Below are 17,012 nucleotides of genomic sequence, written 5' to 3'. Positions count from 1 at the left end.
ACTCTGCTAAACTAAAAGAACTGCAAAACAGCAGTTCACGATTTACTGGAGGAAAATTTGCACCCCCATCTAGGTCTGATAAAACATCTATATATACAGAATCTACTCACTCTACTCAAATGGAAAGACACAGGAGTGAGCTATCTTCTTTTACAGACAGTAAACTCTTACACACTTTTTTTTCCACTCCCCAATTTGCTGTCTGCTGCTTTCCCTGTAAAGTTTACTAGTAATATTACAAATTTCTCAAGCTTGCCAGGATATTTAACACTAAATATACATTGAGCGCTAAATGTAACACCTTTTTTTTTTAGATAGGCTCTTGCTACGCAACACAAGCTAGCTTGAGTCTCAAAATCCTCCACACATGTGCTGTGACACATGTGCCCCCGACACACACACACACACACACACACACACACAAATAAAATGAACACATCTGCAGAAAAAGCCAATCCCTAAGTGCCTTTACAAAATTATACCACATGTATAAATACCATATATTATTTTTAAAAATTGAGACTAATCCAGTTCCATTTTGATAACATGACCAAAAGAACTACTATTTGGGGCAGTTCTGGGGACTCGAACCCAGGGCCTTACATACACTAGCAAGTGCAATGAGTCAAAGCTGGTCCTGCACACTCTCTACCATCTCTGTCACCACAGCCTCATCCTTTTCGCACTACGTTTTACATTTACAAGTTTTTTTGGTTTTCTTTTTTTAAATTAACAATAGTTCTGCTAAGTAGGACAAGTATTCATTGCATTCTTAATAAACTATCACAACAATAGGCTGATTACCAATTACAAATTATTCTTACTAACATCACTATTCTAACTAGATAAAATATGAAACAATAATACTATAAAGGCTATTTCCAAACCACTAAAACTTTATGAGTCTTCATTCTCAGTAACTTGAAAACATATCCCATTTTATTTATTTTTTGTTGTTTTTTAACAACCCATTTTAGTCAGTATCTCTAGCATACAAATCTAAGCTGTGAGCTGGAGAGAGGGCTCAGCAGCTTAGAGCACTCACTGCTCTTCTAGAAGGTCTGTGTTCAGTTCCTGGCAACCACACAGGGCTGCTCACAGTGAAATCCAACAACTCTAGCCTCTGTGAATGTCACATATACATTCTACAAATTTAGAATACAAGTTCCAATTAAATTAGATAATCTGGGCTATCCTAATTAATCATTGTATTGAGAAACAAGTAATTATAGGAAACAGGAGATTTATCACTTAATCTTTCTAATCCAGGTTACTTATCTAGCTGAGTAATGCACTCAAGATTAATTAAAACTCCCTCTTTTCCAACAAAATGTTTCAGTAAATTATAATTGTGCTCAAAAATGTTCTACAGAAAAACATTTTAATGATTTGGACAATCATCACAAAAAACTAGTTACACCAAGGCTGGAAAAAGAAAGATGACTCAGTGGTCAAGAGCACTGATTGCTCTTCTACAAGACTCCCAGAATTCACACTACAGCTAACAACCATCTGTGACTCCAGTTCCAGGAGATCTGACACTCTCTTCTGGCCTCTGTGAGAACTGCATTCACACAGCACACAAACATACATGCAGACAAAACACTCATACAACATAAAAGAAAAAAATACATCTTTTTAAAAAAGACTAGTAACATGGAACATAAACTATATAATATAGTACCCCACAGCTAAACAAGTCAACAGATACATCAGCATTCCAGAGGAGATGGTCCTTTCACTTCCAAGTAGTGTGTGTAGCCTACACAGGTGCTCAATACTTATTTGAATTAATTGGCAACTCAAAGTGGAATTACTTCTAGCCTACACCTTCGTCTCTCCATCACTGTCAAATATACTCTGGAGATGTGTATATGTCTGTGTTTAGAATACAGAGGTTCATAACAGCACGTCAACCCATTTTCCATAGCAACTGACTAGGTAGTTTCAAAGAAAGGAAGGAAAATAGTTAAAATATAATGAAAGGAGGAAATATATAATCCATCCAGAGGAAAAATCATTTCTCACTTTGAGTTCACTGCATTATAATTCTGAAAGCGAGCTCTAAACATCTTTGGGGAAAGTCATTCAGGAAATACACTATTGAAAATAGTATATGAAATGAAAATCATTTAAAAATATTGAACAAATCTCATCAATTGTAATTTCAGTGATATAAAAGCAACTGAGAACAGCTCAAACTTCAAAGTATACTCTATTGATCAATGCACATGGAACTCTACTCAAAAGAAACCCCAATCTTCCTAAACATATACTTCCAAATATAGTCATTTCAGTTAGAAACACTTCAGCTAGGTAGCAATGAACAGGTCTTTCTAATCAAAGCAAACTAGTAGCTTTCTACTGAATGAAATGTCCTCAACACAATGCCTCAGGAAAGGTCTTCAGGTCAGCTGCAAACTATTGTACGATGGCTCTCAGGGGTCTTTCCACAAGTCAAGTCCCAGAATCCTAGAATTTGTATTTGTCCTGCACTGTATTATCATCTGGCCACTTTTTAAGAATATACACAAGTGACACTTAGTGTAAGGCCAATATTTTTAAAATTAAAATGTTATCCCAGGCAGTGGGACCCGGACCTGTCCTTAGTGCATAAGCTGGCGGTTTGGAACCTGGGGCTTATACAGGGACACTTTGCTCAGCCTGGGAGGAGGGGATTGGACCTGCCTGGGCTGAATCTACCAGGTTGAGCTGAATCCCCAGGGGAGTCTTTGCCCTGGAGATGGGAATGAGGGGTGGGCTGGGGGGAAGGCGGGGGCAGGAGGGGGAAGGACAGGGGAACCCATGGCTGATATGTAAAATTAAGTTAAATTATAAAAAAAATCATAAAAAAATTAAAATGTTACATGTAGCTCAGTGACAGCTCAATCTTAGAGTTCCTGTATAAGACTCCTGCATACAAACAGACAGACTGACAAATACACACAGAGAAAGAGAAAGTTCATGCAAAGAGAATTATTATAAATGCAAGTACTGAGGCATTCTAATAGAAACATACAGTAACTGATGCACAGCAATGCCACTAACTCAATACATCTTTTTAAATTAAAATGTATTATATTGGACCCTTGGTAAATGGATAAAACTAGAAAAGATCCTATTGAGGGAGGTAATCGAGACCTAGAAAGACAAACATCACATGTTCTACTTGTGGTTCCTAGTTCCAAGTCTTCAGATGTGAGTATATAACCTGGAGTAAATGCAGAAACCAAGAAAGTATAAAGGGACCATGGGGCAAGGAAGAGCAATAAAGAGGACTATCAGGGTTCAAGTCATCTGAGAAGGAAAAATGGGGATGGGGGAGACCTTGGGGGGAAGGGAGGTAAATACAGAGGAAAGAGGGAGGGAGTAAAATAATAGTAAGGACTGTCTAAAAGAGTTGTAAGCATATTATTATCTATCTAGCTAAAATTACATATAATAACATCTAAGTGTGTATACACATACACATATATAGTTTAAATGAAATCCTCCCATCTGGGCTGACAATACCCCCATAAGCTATAAATAAAAACTCCAACACCAGGCATGAGAAGCCCTGATTTGAGTTGGCAGTCAGGGCTGTCCAAGAGACTGAGACTCCCAAAACATATAGCCCACTGCTGTTGTCCTTGGTTGCCCCCCCAGAGGTGGAAGACAAGTCCTCTTGGTGAAGAAACCATGTACTTCAGACACTGGACCCAGAGGACCTGAGCTGGATCTGACCTATAGCTCCTTCCTGAGGACTAGCCTTCATCTTACCAGAAGGCACCATGCAAACTTCTAAGGAAGGTCCACAACCAACAGTCCTGCTCAGCTATAACACCTGTGACCCCCAACAACGGCCAGCATGGCACAACCCCCCTAAGGATGCAGCAGTCGATGCACACCTTGTGAGTAACCAACAGCTCTCTAGCTGGACTTAAGACCTGCTCAACAAGAGGCAACTCAACGCCTGGTACTGGAAACCTAGCCAACTACCCAGGGCTAGTGAAGTCCTGGATCTTCACTAACCCAGCATCATCCCCAACTCCAATCTCAGTATGCATCCTCAAACCCACAGCTAAGTGCAGTTCTCACTGCTCCTCCAAGACACTGCCCTGTGCAACAGAGACCATTACAGAAAGCTACAGCTGGTCAAAACGAGAGTTGTTAAGGCACAACACAAACCCTGCACCCAGGCTCAGGGCTCATCTCACAAGAGCAGGAGGAAAGATGGGGAACAGAAGTTTGCTGTAAGACTGCGTCTGTCTCCCAGAAATGTCAGAGGCTATACCCATGAAGTCCATTAACATGGCTACCTAAACAAGTCCTGAACTATGAAGACCCCAACGGACATGCTACCATAGAAGAGGGAAGTGTGAGGGAACACAAGCTTAAACAAAGAGCTGCAGGCAACTGAAGAATGCTAGAGAGAGAAATAGGCTTCTACACGGAAAAGTCCCCTAACTGGGCCTCTAGTCCCGAGCCTGAGATCACAGACATACAGTAATAGTACACAGACTGAGCAGGCTGGATTTATGTATTTAGAAAAGTAGATACATTTATATGTATATATGTAACTATATGTAACAACAAATAAAGAAAAAGGCAATAAATTTGAGAGACTAGGGAGGGGCAATAGGGGTTTGAAGGAGGAAAGGGAAGGGGCAATTGGTACAATTATAATTTTATAAAATAAAAAACTATTATTAAAAAATAAAATAATTGGGTTGGGGATTTAGCTCAGTGGTAGAGTGCTTGCCTAGCAAGCACAAGGCCCTGGGTTCGATCCTCAGCTCCAAATAAATAAATAAATAAAATAATTCACCAATAAAATATACCACTGCCAGACATGATGGTACATGCCTCTAATCCCAGTACTAGGAGATGAGGCAGGAGGAGTTCTATAAGGCTGAGCCCAATTTGGGCTACCTAAAAAGGCACTGTCTCAACACCCACACACACAAGAAAACAAAAGAAAAATACTCTAATTGTTATTTTTAATGGGATGCTAATAACTACAATGAAGGCTAGAGAGATGGCTTAGAGATTAAGAGCTCTTGCTGCTCTTCCACGGGACCCAAGTTCAGTTGGCGGTGCCCACTTCATGCGACCCACAACCATCTACTCCTCTAGCTCTAAAGGATCAGACACCTTCTTCTTGCCTTTGTGAGCACACACACGTGACAGTAAAATATAATATACACAGGAGGCTCCTTCCAGAGGGAAGAGAGGTAAATGCAGAAATGGAAGGAGGTAAAGAGGAACAGCAGGACACAAGTGATTGACAGGGACGATGGGAAAGGAGGTACTCTTTAGGGACAGGGGAAGAAGGTGAATGCAGGAGGAGGGAGAGGTGAGCATAATAACAGTAAGGACATCTGTAAAAGCCACAGGAATCATACCATTCACCACTTACACACACACACACACACACACACACACACACACACAATACATGGAATTCTGTGTATAAACGTGCATTAACATACATAGTTTTCATGAATTTTTCACATCCGGACTAATGGTGCCCTCTCTAATAGCCAAAGACCACCAAATATAAACCCAACACCAGCCATGAGAAACCTCTTTTGAGTTGTTGGTCAGGGCTGTCCAAGAGACTCTGCATCCATTGCTGTTGCCTTTGGTTGCCCTCCAGAGGTGGAAGGTAAGTCCCCATCACTGAAGACACCATGCTCTTCAGACACAAAGCCCAGAGGATGAGCTGGAACTGACCTGAATGTCCCCTCCCTGAGGACTAGCTTTCATAGTACCAGAAGGCACCATGTAAGGTTCCAAAGGAGGGAGGCAACCACAGTCCTACCCAGTTATGATGCCTATGAAGCACATCAAGGACCAACAGGGCACAATAACCTTCAGGGTGTAGCAGTGGCACACAGACTTTGGCTGCAACCAGCAGCTCTCTGATTGGACTTCAGACCTGCTCAGCAAGAAGGTGATACTGGAGACCTAGCTAACTACTCGGTGCTGATGAAGTCATGGTTACTGGAGAAGAAACTACAACCACTAATTTACTAACTCCCTAACAACAGTCTATGAACATCTGTCCTTCTACCACAGAGAAGTGTAGTCTTCACCCCTCATCAAGGAAACTTCTCTTTGCAACAACCGGAGACTACTACAGAAAACCACCACCAATCAATATGCAGTTGTAGACTCCAGTCCCAATGGATACATCTACAAAACTAAACAAGGACGATACCAATGAGTATGCCAAACTAGACAGAGAAAAAGTCTACAAGGCCTCACCCCTATACAAGGAACTACAAGCAACTGGGGAAAGCTAAGAATCAGAGGTGGCTTTCCCCAGGGGAAAAGCACAATTGGTTGTCCAGTGCCAAACAGCCATGAAAACATACATACAAGTAACACGTAAGGACTGAACAGGCTATAATCAGGTAGGTGTGTGTGTGTGTGTGTGTGTGTGTGTGTGTATGTGTATGTGTATGTGTATGTGTGTGTGTGTGTGTGTGTGTGTATATATATATATGCGATGTATATAAGTAAATATATGTGTATGTATGTATATGTATTCAATAACAATTAGTGAAAAAAGAGGCCATGAATTTGAAGAAGAGTGGGGAGGTGTGTATGGGAGGGTTTGGAGGGAGGAGAAGGAATGGAGAAACGTTGTAATTATATTACAATTTCAAAAATTAAACAACAAAACCTTCTCCCAGAAGTAGTTTCCATGCTATATACACTAAGGTGTACAACAAACTAATACTCACTCTACAAGTAACAATTCAGAGTACCTTCTACTGACATAAGACACCCCAGCAATGTAAAAGAACAGTCACACACAAGTCTTCCTGGCCCCAAACAGTCTAAGGGCCAAAAGGTACTGCTAAGCCACATCCACAAGTACCTAAAATGACAGCAACAGCACACAACAGAGTAAGGTGCGTGTGTCTGGACAAAACGCTCCAGAACGTTCTATAATACAGAATAGTGTATTCCTGTCCCATATAACTATAGGTGTCACAAATAATAACATTTAGTATTTCATCATATACAAAGCCACCCTGGGTGTGGTGGCACACACCTGTAATTCCAGCCCTTCTTGGAAGACAGAGCCAAGAAGATGATAAGGTCTGAGGCCAGCTTGGGCTTTATAGCAAGACCCCATTTCTCAGAAAAAAAAACAAAACAAAACAAAATATAACACATGATAGGAAGCTATACAAAGCACAGGAATAAGAATAACGGATGTGCTAGCCCCTACTCTGGATCATAAGAATATGTCTCATTCCTGTCTAATGACAGCCTGAAACAAAATGGAAAAAGAAAGAAAAAATTCCTTGGAGTGAGCCACTCCTTTCAAAGTCAACTCTTCAGCATTTCTAAGTTCATCAAGTTGCAATAGTAAGGTACTGTAAGAACCTCTGATCAAAAGTTTTCATGCTAAGCTAAATATGTTCTTGTAGTTAAATCAACATTCTATATTGTGAATCTTAGACTTCAAAGAGTTTCAAGTCCTAGAACAATTAGCATCTATTAAGTTTTCACAGCTGGAACTCTCCAAAGTTTCCTGAGTCTTGACCATCTATGTATCTTCCTAGAAATGTGAACATGAATCCTAGTCTTCACTGCACTGTCAACACTGATGCGAATGCTTCTTACCTTATCTTTCTCATGTGGAAGCAGCGACACTGGAGGTAAACAGGAGAGCGACTCACAACCCTCCTTCCCATCAGCACTGGCTGCCTTAGTGTTGAGCCGGTAGAGAGGTCCATCTTTAAGGAGTCTGCCATGGCCAACAGCACGCTTGATGGCCAATCTCAACTGCTGGTGAAAGCCAGAGGCAGCATTGCCTCCATAGACAGCAGACACATCCTTCTGGCTTTTCAAAAAGCGTTCAATACTTTTCAAAGTTGAGCCACCAGACTCTGCCAAGCCCTCAAATGCCCGTTTGAGTAATTTATTCCAATCCACACTTTGCTTATTATCCAATTTTCCATGGTTTCGGGGTTTAGGAAGAGCTATTCGCCCAGGATTATCAGGATCTTTATAGGAATTGAGACCTTTGTTTGAGACTTTTAAAATTGTCCCATCTTTAACACTCAACTCCAACTGCTCTAGAACAGTTTTGCGATCCAAGCCATGGGATGAAGACACTGCATTGCAAATCCTTTCTTCTGAAGGTCGCTGTTTCTGCTTCTTGACTTTTTTGATGGCCTCCAAAATCCACTCCGTGTACAACGGGTTAGCGAGTTTTACCATGGTGAGGGATTCCGTATATCCATAGAGTCGCTACCCCTTATCCTGATGCTGAGTAAGTCTTACACCATGGAAAACAAGATTCTCGGAGGGTGGGAACCAGTTAACCATAGCATACAAGATTTCTGGCCTGAGTCTTCCCTCCTTCACAAAACAGAACTGCAACCTACTTTTACCTTAGAAATCAAAACAATTGTTTTTTTTGAAGTGTCTTCGGAAATCCTCAATAGCACCACACATTGGTCTCTATTCCAAATATACTCTTGTACTCCAAACATCTCATTCACAGCTTCAAGCAGAAAATGAGCATCTTACGCCTGAAAAGCAATTAAAATAATGTCAGTTTTCTATCAAGGCCCACTATATAAAAAAGTTATCAACTGAAACATCCTAGTCTTTTCTTAAAACAATGTGTTTATCAAGTACTCTTTAGAGTTTAAATATGGTACTATCAATATTCCAAAACAATCACTGGAAACCACTGGAATAAAAACAGAAGGAAAAAAAAGACATGAGTATTTAAGGTAAAATGAGAAAATCGAATGAGATGCTCCAGGAATGACCTTAAGCTCTAAGTAACCAAAGGAGTGCTAGTTTGTCCTCCGAAATCTGTGCTCACCAGTCTACGGGTTCAACTCTTCCTCCATATTTTTCCCCAAGAAACTATTCAGCACTTCAACAAGTGTCTGGGTTAGTAGAAAGAATCCTGCAATGAAAGCAAGAGTGAATCAGCTTTCAAAATTCCAGTGGAGAGAAAACAGCCAATAAGCTATGCAGAAAACCACTGAGGACGATTGGACTAGTTCATCTACTACAGGAAATAAGCATGCTTCGTGTATTGCAATAAGGACAATAATGCAAATGAAAATAGCTTGATGTGAAAGTGCTTAGAGAACTCTGAAATAACCCAATTTGATCCGAACTTTCACTAACACTATATACTGAAGAGAATAACAACAGTCAAAGTGCTTATAAACAATGCACAGATAAACTAGAAATATCACTGGGATCAAATGCACACGCTACACATGAAATGTATAGAAAATAAGTATTGCTTGTCTGTTTATAGAGACTATATCTGATAAAGATGTGAATCTGAAATTACTATCTCAGAGTGAACACTAGTCAGCAAAACAAAAACAAACATACTACTCAATAATCTGGATCAATAATCCGGCAGATACACATTTTTTAATCGCTAAAATAATGAATTCTAAATTTTTCCCTCCAAAACTAAGTTTAACTTTGAACTTCACCCTGTTCTGGAGAGCATGTATAACATAAATACAGCCAGAAAAAAGGGAGGGGGGAAGTCATGTTCTCCAGCAAGTAGTCTTAATAGTGTCCTTAAAAGCAAAAGGAAAGGTTGTGGATTTAGCTCAGTGGTAGAGCGCAAGGCCCTGGGTTCGATCCTCAGCTCCCAAAAAAAAAAAAAAAAAAGCAAAAGGAAAACTGATATATGTTGAGGAAGAAACAGAATTATAACACCAATAAGAAAGAAAGGGGGGTGCAACAAAACATTAGCACCAGGGGCAGAATGTATTTCAAAATAAGCTAACTCAAATAAGTCTCCGGGGGAGGGGGGAAAGCAGCTTCGTTTTGGTGAAAGCGTTAAGAGAAGAAGTAACAGGATTACGACTCCAGTAAAGCTTGTATATATAGACATTAACTTTAAAATAACGAGAATTGGGATCTAAGAAGCCGGGAGCGTCCTATGTGGTTAAGATTCCAGGTGAAAGAATGAGTGACAGTCACTCATTGTCTTTCCGGCCGGAAGTTTCCCCAATCCCCAGGTCTGCACAAACCAAGGCGCTGAGGGTCCGAACCCGAACTCTCAGAAAGTACACTAGCTGCTAGCAAGACGGACCAGCCGGCTCCAAAAGCCCTTCCCGCTCTGCCTCCCAAGCCAAGACACATCTTCGCGCCCTCGATTTAAAAACCCGAGGAACTTTAAAAACTTGAAGCGGCAGAGCCTAAGAGTTTGGCGGCGGGCTGCTTCGCCGCCGTTCCCATTCTATGGAAACACACAGCCCGAAGAGTAAGTTAACAATGAAATCACGTGGAGTTAAGAGCACCGTAAGCTCTGTCCCCAGCCCCAAGCTCTCAGCTCCTCCGAGGGGCCGGCTCCCAAGAGCAGTGAGGGGACACCGGCTGTGACGGAGCCTGACAGGTCGGGCAGGTCCGGCCCAAAGTCGCAGAGCTCTTGACAGGCAAACCCGCCGCCACCCGTCCCGGCCCGGGGCTGACAGTCCGACAGACACACCACCACACGTGCCGCCTGCTCCACACCACGGCACCCACCAGCCTTGTCACCCCGGCTCGGCTCAACCCCGCTCGGGTCTCCGCGCACTCGGCACAGCCCGGAGTGCGCGCCCGGCGCCGGGAGCGGCGGGCGGACGGCGGGCGCGCCCCCGAGGGAGAGCGGGCGAGCCCGCACAGCAGCCCCAGGCTCCGCGGCCTGGACGCTCGCTGCCCGGGAAGCCGGCGGCTCCCGGAACGGGCCTCCGGCGGAGCGAGGGCGGCGAGCCGTAGGCGCGGACCGGGCGGGCGGGCGAGCGAGCGAGCGAGCGGGCGGGCGGGCGGCGCGGGCGGCGCGGGCTGGGCCGCGGAGTCGGACGCGAGGGGGCGGCCGCGGCGCCCAGCCCGAGGCCTGGCGCAGAGCAGCGGGAGGCGGCGCAGGCCGCGGCGGGGCCTGCAGCAGCCCGCCGACCCCGCGAGGCGCCCAAGGAGACTCCGGGGCGGCTTCGCCTCGGGCTCGGCAGCTGGAAGCGACCGGGGGCGGCCCCTCGGCCACTTACCTGGGGGGAAGACAGCCGGGATCCCGGGGGCCCGGGCCGGACCGCGGAGATGCCCCAAACTGACACGGCCGCCATCTTGGAGACAGTGAGCTCCGACTGGGGGGAGGGGAGGCCAGGCGGCGGAACAGCCGCGGGGGGAGGGGAGCGTCGCGAGGGAACGGCTGCCTGGGGAGGGAGCTGGAACAGCCTGCGCGGGAGGGCGGGGAGGAGCGGGGGAGCGCGGCAGGAGGGCAGCCGGTAGCTGGAAGAGCCGGCTGGTCGCCGGGAAGGGCCGGAGGGCGGGGCGGCCGGGGAGGGAAGAGCCGCTGGGCGGGTCACGTGGGGCGGGTACAAAAGGCCGAAGCCAGGCTGGGAGCGGGAGTTGGCCGGGCTGGAGGCCAACAGCTGGGGGCGTCCCTCCTCCTCTCGCCGGCGCTGAGGTCTGGCGGATGGCGAGGCCCCCCGAAGCGGAAGGTGCACCCGGGTTACATAGCCCGGGAAACTTGGGGCCAGGCGCTTGGGTGGGGCGGCTCCGGCGCGACGCCGAAACCGGTCGCTAAGTCAGCTCCGAGTCGCCCCGCGCGCGCGGGCCGGCGGGCGGGCGGGCGGGCGGGCGCGCGGCGTCTGTTGCCATTCCCAGGCACTTGCTGTCGCCCGGGCTCGCACCGTGTCTGCCTCCGGGGTGCCGCTGCCCTGGCGCGGCGCGGCGCCGAGCCCCAGTGCTGGGCGGGGAGACGCGGGTCGCAGGCGTGCACACAAGTTGTTTTCACCCTCGCCTGTCTGCCCCCTACACTCATACCGCTCATCCCGATGGCTCAAAGAATCGAGTCTGGCCAGCAAGGGGAGAGGGCATGAACTTGGATACCCTGTCAGCTAGCAAGATGCCCGCCCCGGCACACTCCTTGTCCTCCTGCCCAGAAGTTGCTAGACCTCCATGGAAACATCTTTATAAGAAACATCACCCACCGAGCTCGGTTGCTAGGACTTGGGCAAGGTCACATAGCTGTTATGACACACACTGGCATGTAGGACCTGGGTCTTATCCTTTCGGGCCCTGTGCAGATTCTGCTTGCGTCCACAGTGATGGCCGAACCTCAGAGTGACACTCAGCCAGGGCAGGTCTGTCCACTACTGGCTACCTGTTTCTTTGTCTTGTCTTTGGTCCAGTAAAAACTCTTAGGAGATTGTGTCACACACTCATACTCCTTCATTGGAAAGACACATTTTAAGTGCTCAACAGTTTGAAAAGTGTATTGCTGCTACCCGATTTTTATCTGCTTTGTGACCCCGACGTCATTTTATCACAGCTTTACCTTAAAAAATAAAAAACAGGAAAAAACACCTGCTAGTTGCTGCTATACCTTTGGTGTTTACTTATTTTCTGAACTAATGTAGCATTTGCTTTATTCATTTTACACTTGAGGTGTAGTCCTAATCATTTTAATATAGTCCCAGATAAATGTTCTTCCACGGTGCCGTTTGGCATCTACAGAGTCTAACCAACATGATGTACAAAGGTTAGGGCTCACTTTTAGTGAATAAGCAATTGTAAGCTGCTGAGAGATAAGTTTCCACCTCGTGTCTTGTCTCAAAACCTCATTCTCTGCTTTTAGATCTGTGTAGCCCTTCTCCACCCCAATTCTTGGCCAGACTATTAAGCACTGTAGGCTGTTAAAGCCATCCCATATTAGTAATGCCTGGAAAACTCACATGAAGGGCATGCAGTGCCCTATACAATGACATTGACATTGATAACAAGCAGTTGTAGATTTATTGAATCACCCTTAATCGCTTATTTCCAAGCCCCGGATGACATTACATTACTATTAGAAGAGAAATTTGGAGACAGGAGGATCACCACTCAGCTCAAGAGCAGTGAGTAATCTGTGTCAAGGGACTGTGATGGAGGGGGATTGAGCAAGGCATGTAATATCACCGTCTGGTGACACATACTTATTTTTTTAGATATATGTTAATAAATGGCATACACAGAGATCTTTGTAAGTTTTGCAGCAAAGACAAATTAGTTTTTGCAAGTGAAAAAGACACCTGCCATCCAAAAGGACAGGATTTATTTTAGCTTAACTCTTAGGTTTTGTTGGGGATTTTTGTTTTGTTTGTTGATTTTTGTGACAGTTCAGAGAGTTGAAGGTTATTTCCTCTGTCAACCAAAAAAACCACAGCCCTCATCTTAAAGGGTATAAGAGAGCTTATTCTCCATCCATTCTGTGTGACTACGGCCCAGGATGTAATTTCTTCATTCGTAAATTCATTAAAGCCAAGATTATTTATTTGTATTATTTAACACTTAGAAATTTACCAGGTGGGATATTTAATATCCTAGACAATTATAAAAATCCAGTTACTGGGCTGGAGAGATGGCTCAGAGGTTAAAAGCACCGACTGCTCTTCCAGAGGTCCTGAGTTCAATTCCCAGCAACCACATGGTGGCTTACAACCATCTATAATGAGATCCGGCACCCTCTTCTGTATACATAATAAATAAATAAATCTTAAAAAACAAAAAAGAGAGAGAGACATCTGTTTCACAATAAGATGTCTTTAAGATTTATTTATAAAAAAAATCCAGTTACTGAAGTATTTAAGAGACAAAAAGTAAGAGAGATGTGTAGTTACTATGTACTCAATTGTCATTGGTGTTAAAGATGAGTATCATCTGGCATTTTCAAAGTTCACATGAATGTGCTCTCCGATGATGTGAGAACATTCACCCCCTTGAGTTTTTCTAGGGTTGAATTAGAAGTACCTAGAGACAGTTCTGATCATTTCATCAGAAGGGAGTCTTTGATGTGATGGCTACTTTTCCTATTAGTTGATGAAGTCATTTGGTTTTCTTTAGCCTTAGATGAGGACTGTGATTTTAATTTTAATTCATAGGTAAAACAGATTTAAATATTTGTCCATTAAGCAAGTTTCACGATCACCATTCAATTTGTTAGAATATTCAAAATAGATACAACTCTCCAAACAGAATTTTTTTTTATGGTTAAAGCAATAACTGACTATCTAAAAAGAAAAGGCTTTTGTAATTAGACAAAAAAAAATTGCCTATGATATTTAATATTTCTACCTGGTATATTTCTAAGTGATAAAATAATATTAACTTCGGTTTTTATGAAGTTACAAATGAAGATATTACATCCTTTCATTTGATCATGCCTTTTTGTTATAATTGTTTGCTTACCCTAAACCCCTACCTTATTCAAAACTAGTGTTTAAAAGATTCAAGAGTTTTCGCTCTCTCTCTCTCTCTCTCTCTCTCTCTCTCTCTCTCTCTCTCTGTGTGTGTGTGTGTGTGTGTGTGTGTGTGTGTGTGTATACACATATGTTAACTATACCTGGATAAATCAAAAAAAAGTTTTTTAATTAAATTTGAACTCCACTTACTTTAGTTAGAGAGACCCAAAGATTTGTGTTAACCTTTTTTATCCAAGTTATACAAAAGACATCAATCTCTAATAACAACATTCTTGATGTTTTATACCTTAAGTACTGGTGGTTCTTGTATCTAAAAACTAAAACATTTTAGATACAAGAATGATTAGCTGTCATTTAAAAATGAATTAAACAGCATTTATTTTATTAGCTAAAAGTGGGGGCGATGATACTACAGTGGCTTCATTCAAAGTTCAAAGTTCTGTTTCTAAGCATTTAAATACAAGTGAGATAGCTCACAGAGTCGAAATAACTATAAATACAAGGGAAACATATAGTCAATCTAGTTTCTAAATTAGGCCAGTTTTTGTTATTTTAGACATGTGTCCTTCATCTGTTACCTTTGTGCCATTAGGCCACTTTGTTCTTGATTACTTAAGTTTAGACCTAGTAACACTGCTCTGTGTCACATGTAAATGTTATGTCAGATGAAGAGAGTGCAGGAAAAATAATCCATATCTGGGTCATGATGGCTAATAGTTTTGATATGATCAGGAGTTTCTTTCTTAATGGCTTTACCAGCTGTTCATCTCTCCCGAAAACAGCTGTCCTGCACACTACTCAGCTCATCTACATCAGATCCTAGGAATGAGCCTTCCTAGCTATGAGGGACTTTATAATATTTCATAAATAACATGTCCCCGCATGCATAAAATGGGATCCTTGGTCAACAGAGAGCATTATGAATGGGAAGCCCTGGAAAGAAGATGTGTCTGCAGGGAGTGATTAACTGATGGGAACTGCAGTGCAATGAAATGTAACAGATCCAGAGACTAATTACCTAACCTGGGCCTGGCTTTAGCCCTGGAACAAGCCATTCCTTGCCTACCTCTGTGTCAAAGGTGAGTAACAGATAAGACCTACTGTAATTTATTAACTTAAAAGCTCCGGATGTCACCAGGTAGCATCTTAGGCCTTTAGAACACCTTTACTGATTTTGATGTGCCTGCCTCTGTGATGTACCCACCAATGTCTTTTAACCTTGCCTTGATTTATAGCTTTCTTTATATAGCTTCTGTAAAACTATAACATTAAACTTCACGAAACTCCTTCCACACTGGAACATAGAATTCGGAGTAACCCAAATCTGTGTTCCTGGGCCACAGTCACTCAGAATTGCTGTAGAACAAACTGTCTCTTATTCCTTTTAAGTCGAAAGAAAATGTGCTTGTCTGTGCTAGCTGGGGAATATGTGTTTACGTTGATTTATGTGCTACTCTTGGGACTGGCTTTCTCAGCTTCCATCATGAGGTCCCCACCTTCTCCCACTGGACCTCAGGGTTATCTTGCCTGTTTACACAAATGTGAGTGTGTTCCAGACACTGGTGACCAATCATTCCCTTATGTGTATCTTGTCCTAGGAGTGCCAATAAAATCCTTCTGACCTAATGGGGTTTGTCTGTTCAGTTCTCGATTAGGCCTGAGGTCATTGCATGCTGTGGGGTGTTTTCCCTGACACATGGATGGGAGGAAATAAGGGGTCTTTATGATCAGGCACTCATACAATTCTTGTGACAGGCTTGGCCATGTCAGAGGAGAGAGCATCATGGAGAAAGCAGAATTACATTTTGAAGAGCATCAGGAAACACAGGCCAAATGATAATAAAACAGAAACCAAAATGCCTTCAAAGTTTCAAAAACCAAATTGCCTTTAGAGACCAGAAAGCAAACCAACAAAACTGAGCTAAATGTCTTAAAAATGCTTTCAAAGCAAACGAGCTAGAAACCTGAAATACTTGAAAGCAGACCAGATCGGTAGCTGTCACAGGTCCTTCATCATCCATCTTGAAAACCAAACCATGGGAGGTCCAGAACCCAGGAAAGAACTCACCAACAATCCACCTGAGAAAATAAAAGACAGCCTGGACTCGGTGGGTCCACACGGGTACCCGGCTCATCCAGTGAAGACTGGATCGTTCTCTGAGCCCCACGTTATGGCTCCATAATTATCAATAAAAAGGCCACAGCTCTCTTCTTAAAGGAAATGAGAGCTGGTTTATTTTGAAGGCATTCTAATGACCACAGCTTGGGAACACAGATTTAGGGTGCCCCAAATTCCATGTTCCAAGGTGGAAGCAGTCTCACGAAGCTTTGGTTTTACAGTACAAAGAAAGTCATAAATGAAGGCAAGTTTAAAATACATTGGTGGGTGCTTTAGCAAAGTGGTTACAGCAAGCTGGGAGAAGCTTTTCAATAGGCCAGGGATGCTATCTAATGACATTCTTAGCTTTTGGGTTGGTAGTAGTCTGCTAAATTAAGATTTCAAAAGATTTTTATCTGTTAGTCACAGGACGCTAGTAGGCAAGGAATGGCCGTTCCTGGCTAAAGCTAGCTCAAGATAAGGTAATTAGCCTTTGGACCAGCAACATTCCATTCTCTCCACAGCACTCCTGTTCTAATGAGTCAGTCCCTCTCTGTAGACACAGCTTCTCTCCAGGAGTTCTTAGTCACACCTTAATTAATTTGCTCCAGAAACTTCTGCTTTCAGCTCTTCTTGGTGACCATGTTTTATGCATTCCAAGTCAGTTCAAATGTCAAAGAGACTAACTTTATCCT

General features: G+C 43.4%; 1 protein-coding gene across 3 annotated transcripts in view; it reads right to left on the bottom strand.

Annotated features, from left to right (window-relative positions):
• Kat6a (lysine acetyltransferase 6A) overlaps window positions 1–11,110 on the bottom strand; it is an 87,186-nt gene extending 76,076 nt beyond the window's left edge. For 2 of the 3 annotated variants that reach the window (XM_036209502.1, XM_036209504.1), the window contains exons 1-2: window positions 11,022–11,110; window positions 7,627–8,540 (exon numbers count right to left, since the gene is read on the bottom strand). In XM_036209502.1, the coding sequence (XP_036065395.1) occupies window positions 7,627–8,226 (600 nt within the window). In that variant the 5' untranslated portion in view covers window positions 8,227–8,540; window positions 11,022–11,110. Of the gene's footprint in view, window positions 1–7,626; window positions 8,541–8,842; window positions 8,930–11,021 lie in introns of all 3 variants that reach the window. The other variant, XM_036209503.1, reaches the window with a different exon arrangement.
• Window positions 11,111–17,012: the final 5,902 nt, after the last annotated feature.

This window comes from Onychomys torridus, chromosome 17 (assembly GCF_903995425.1).
Source record: "Onychomys torridus chromosome 17, mOncTor1.1, whole genome shotgun sequence".
Lineage (NCBI taxonomy): Eukaryota > Metazoa > Chordata > Mammalia > Rodentia > Cricetidae > Onychomys > Onychomys torridus.
This window is presented reverse-complemented; position numbering and strand designations above follow the sequence as displayed.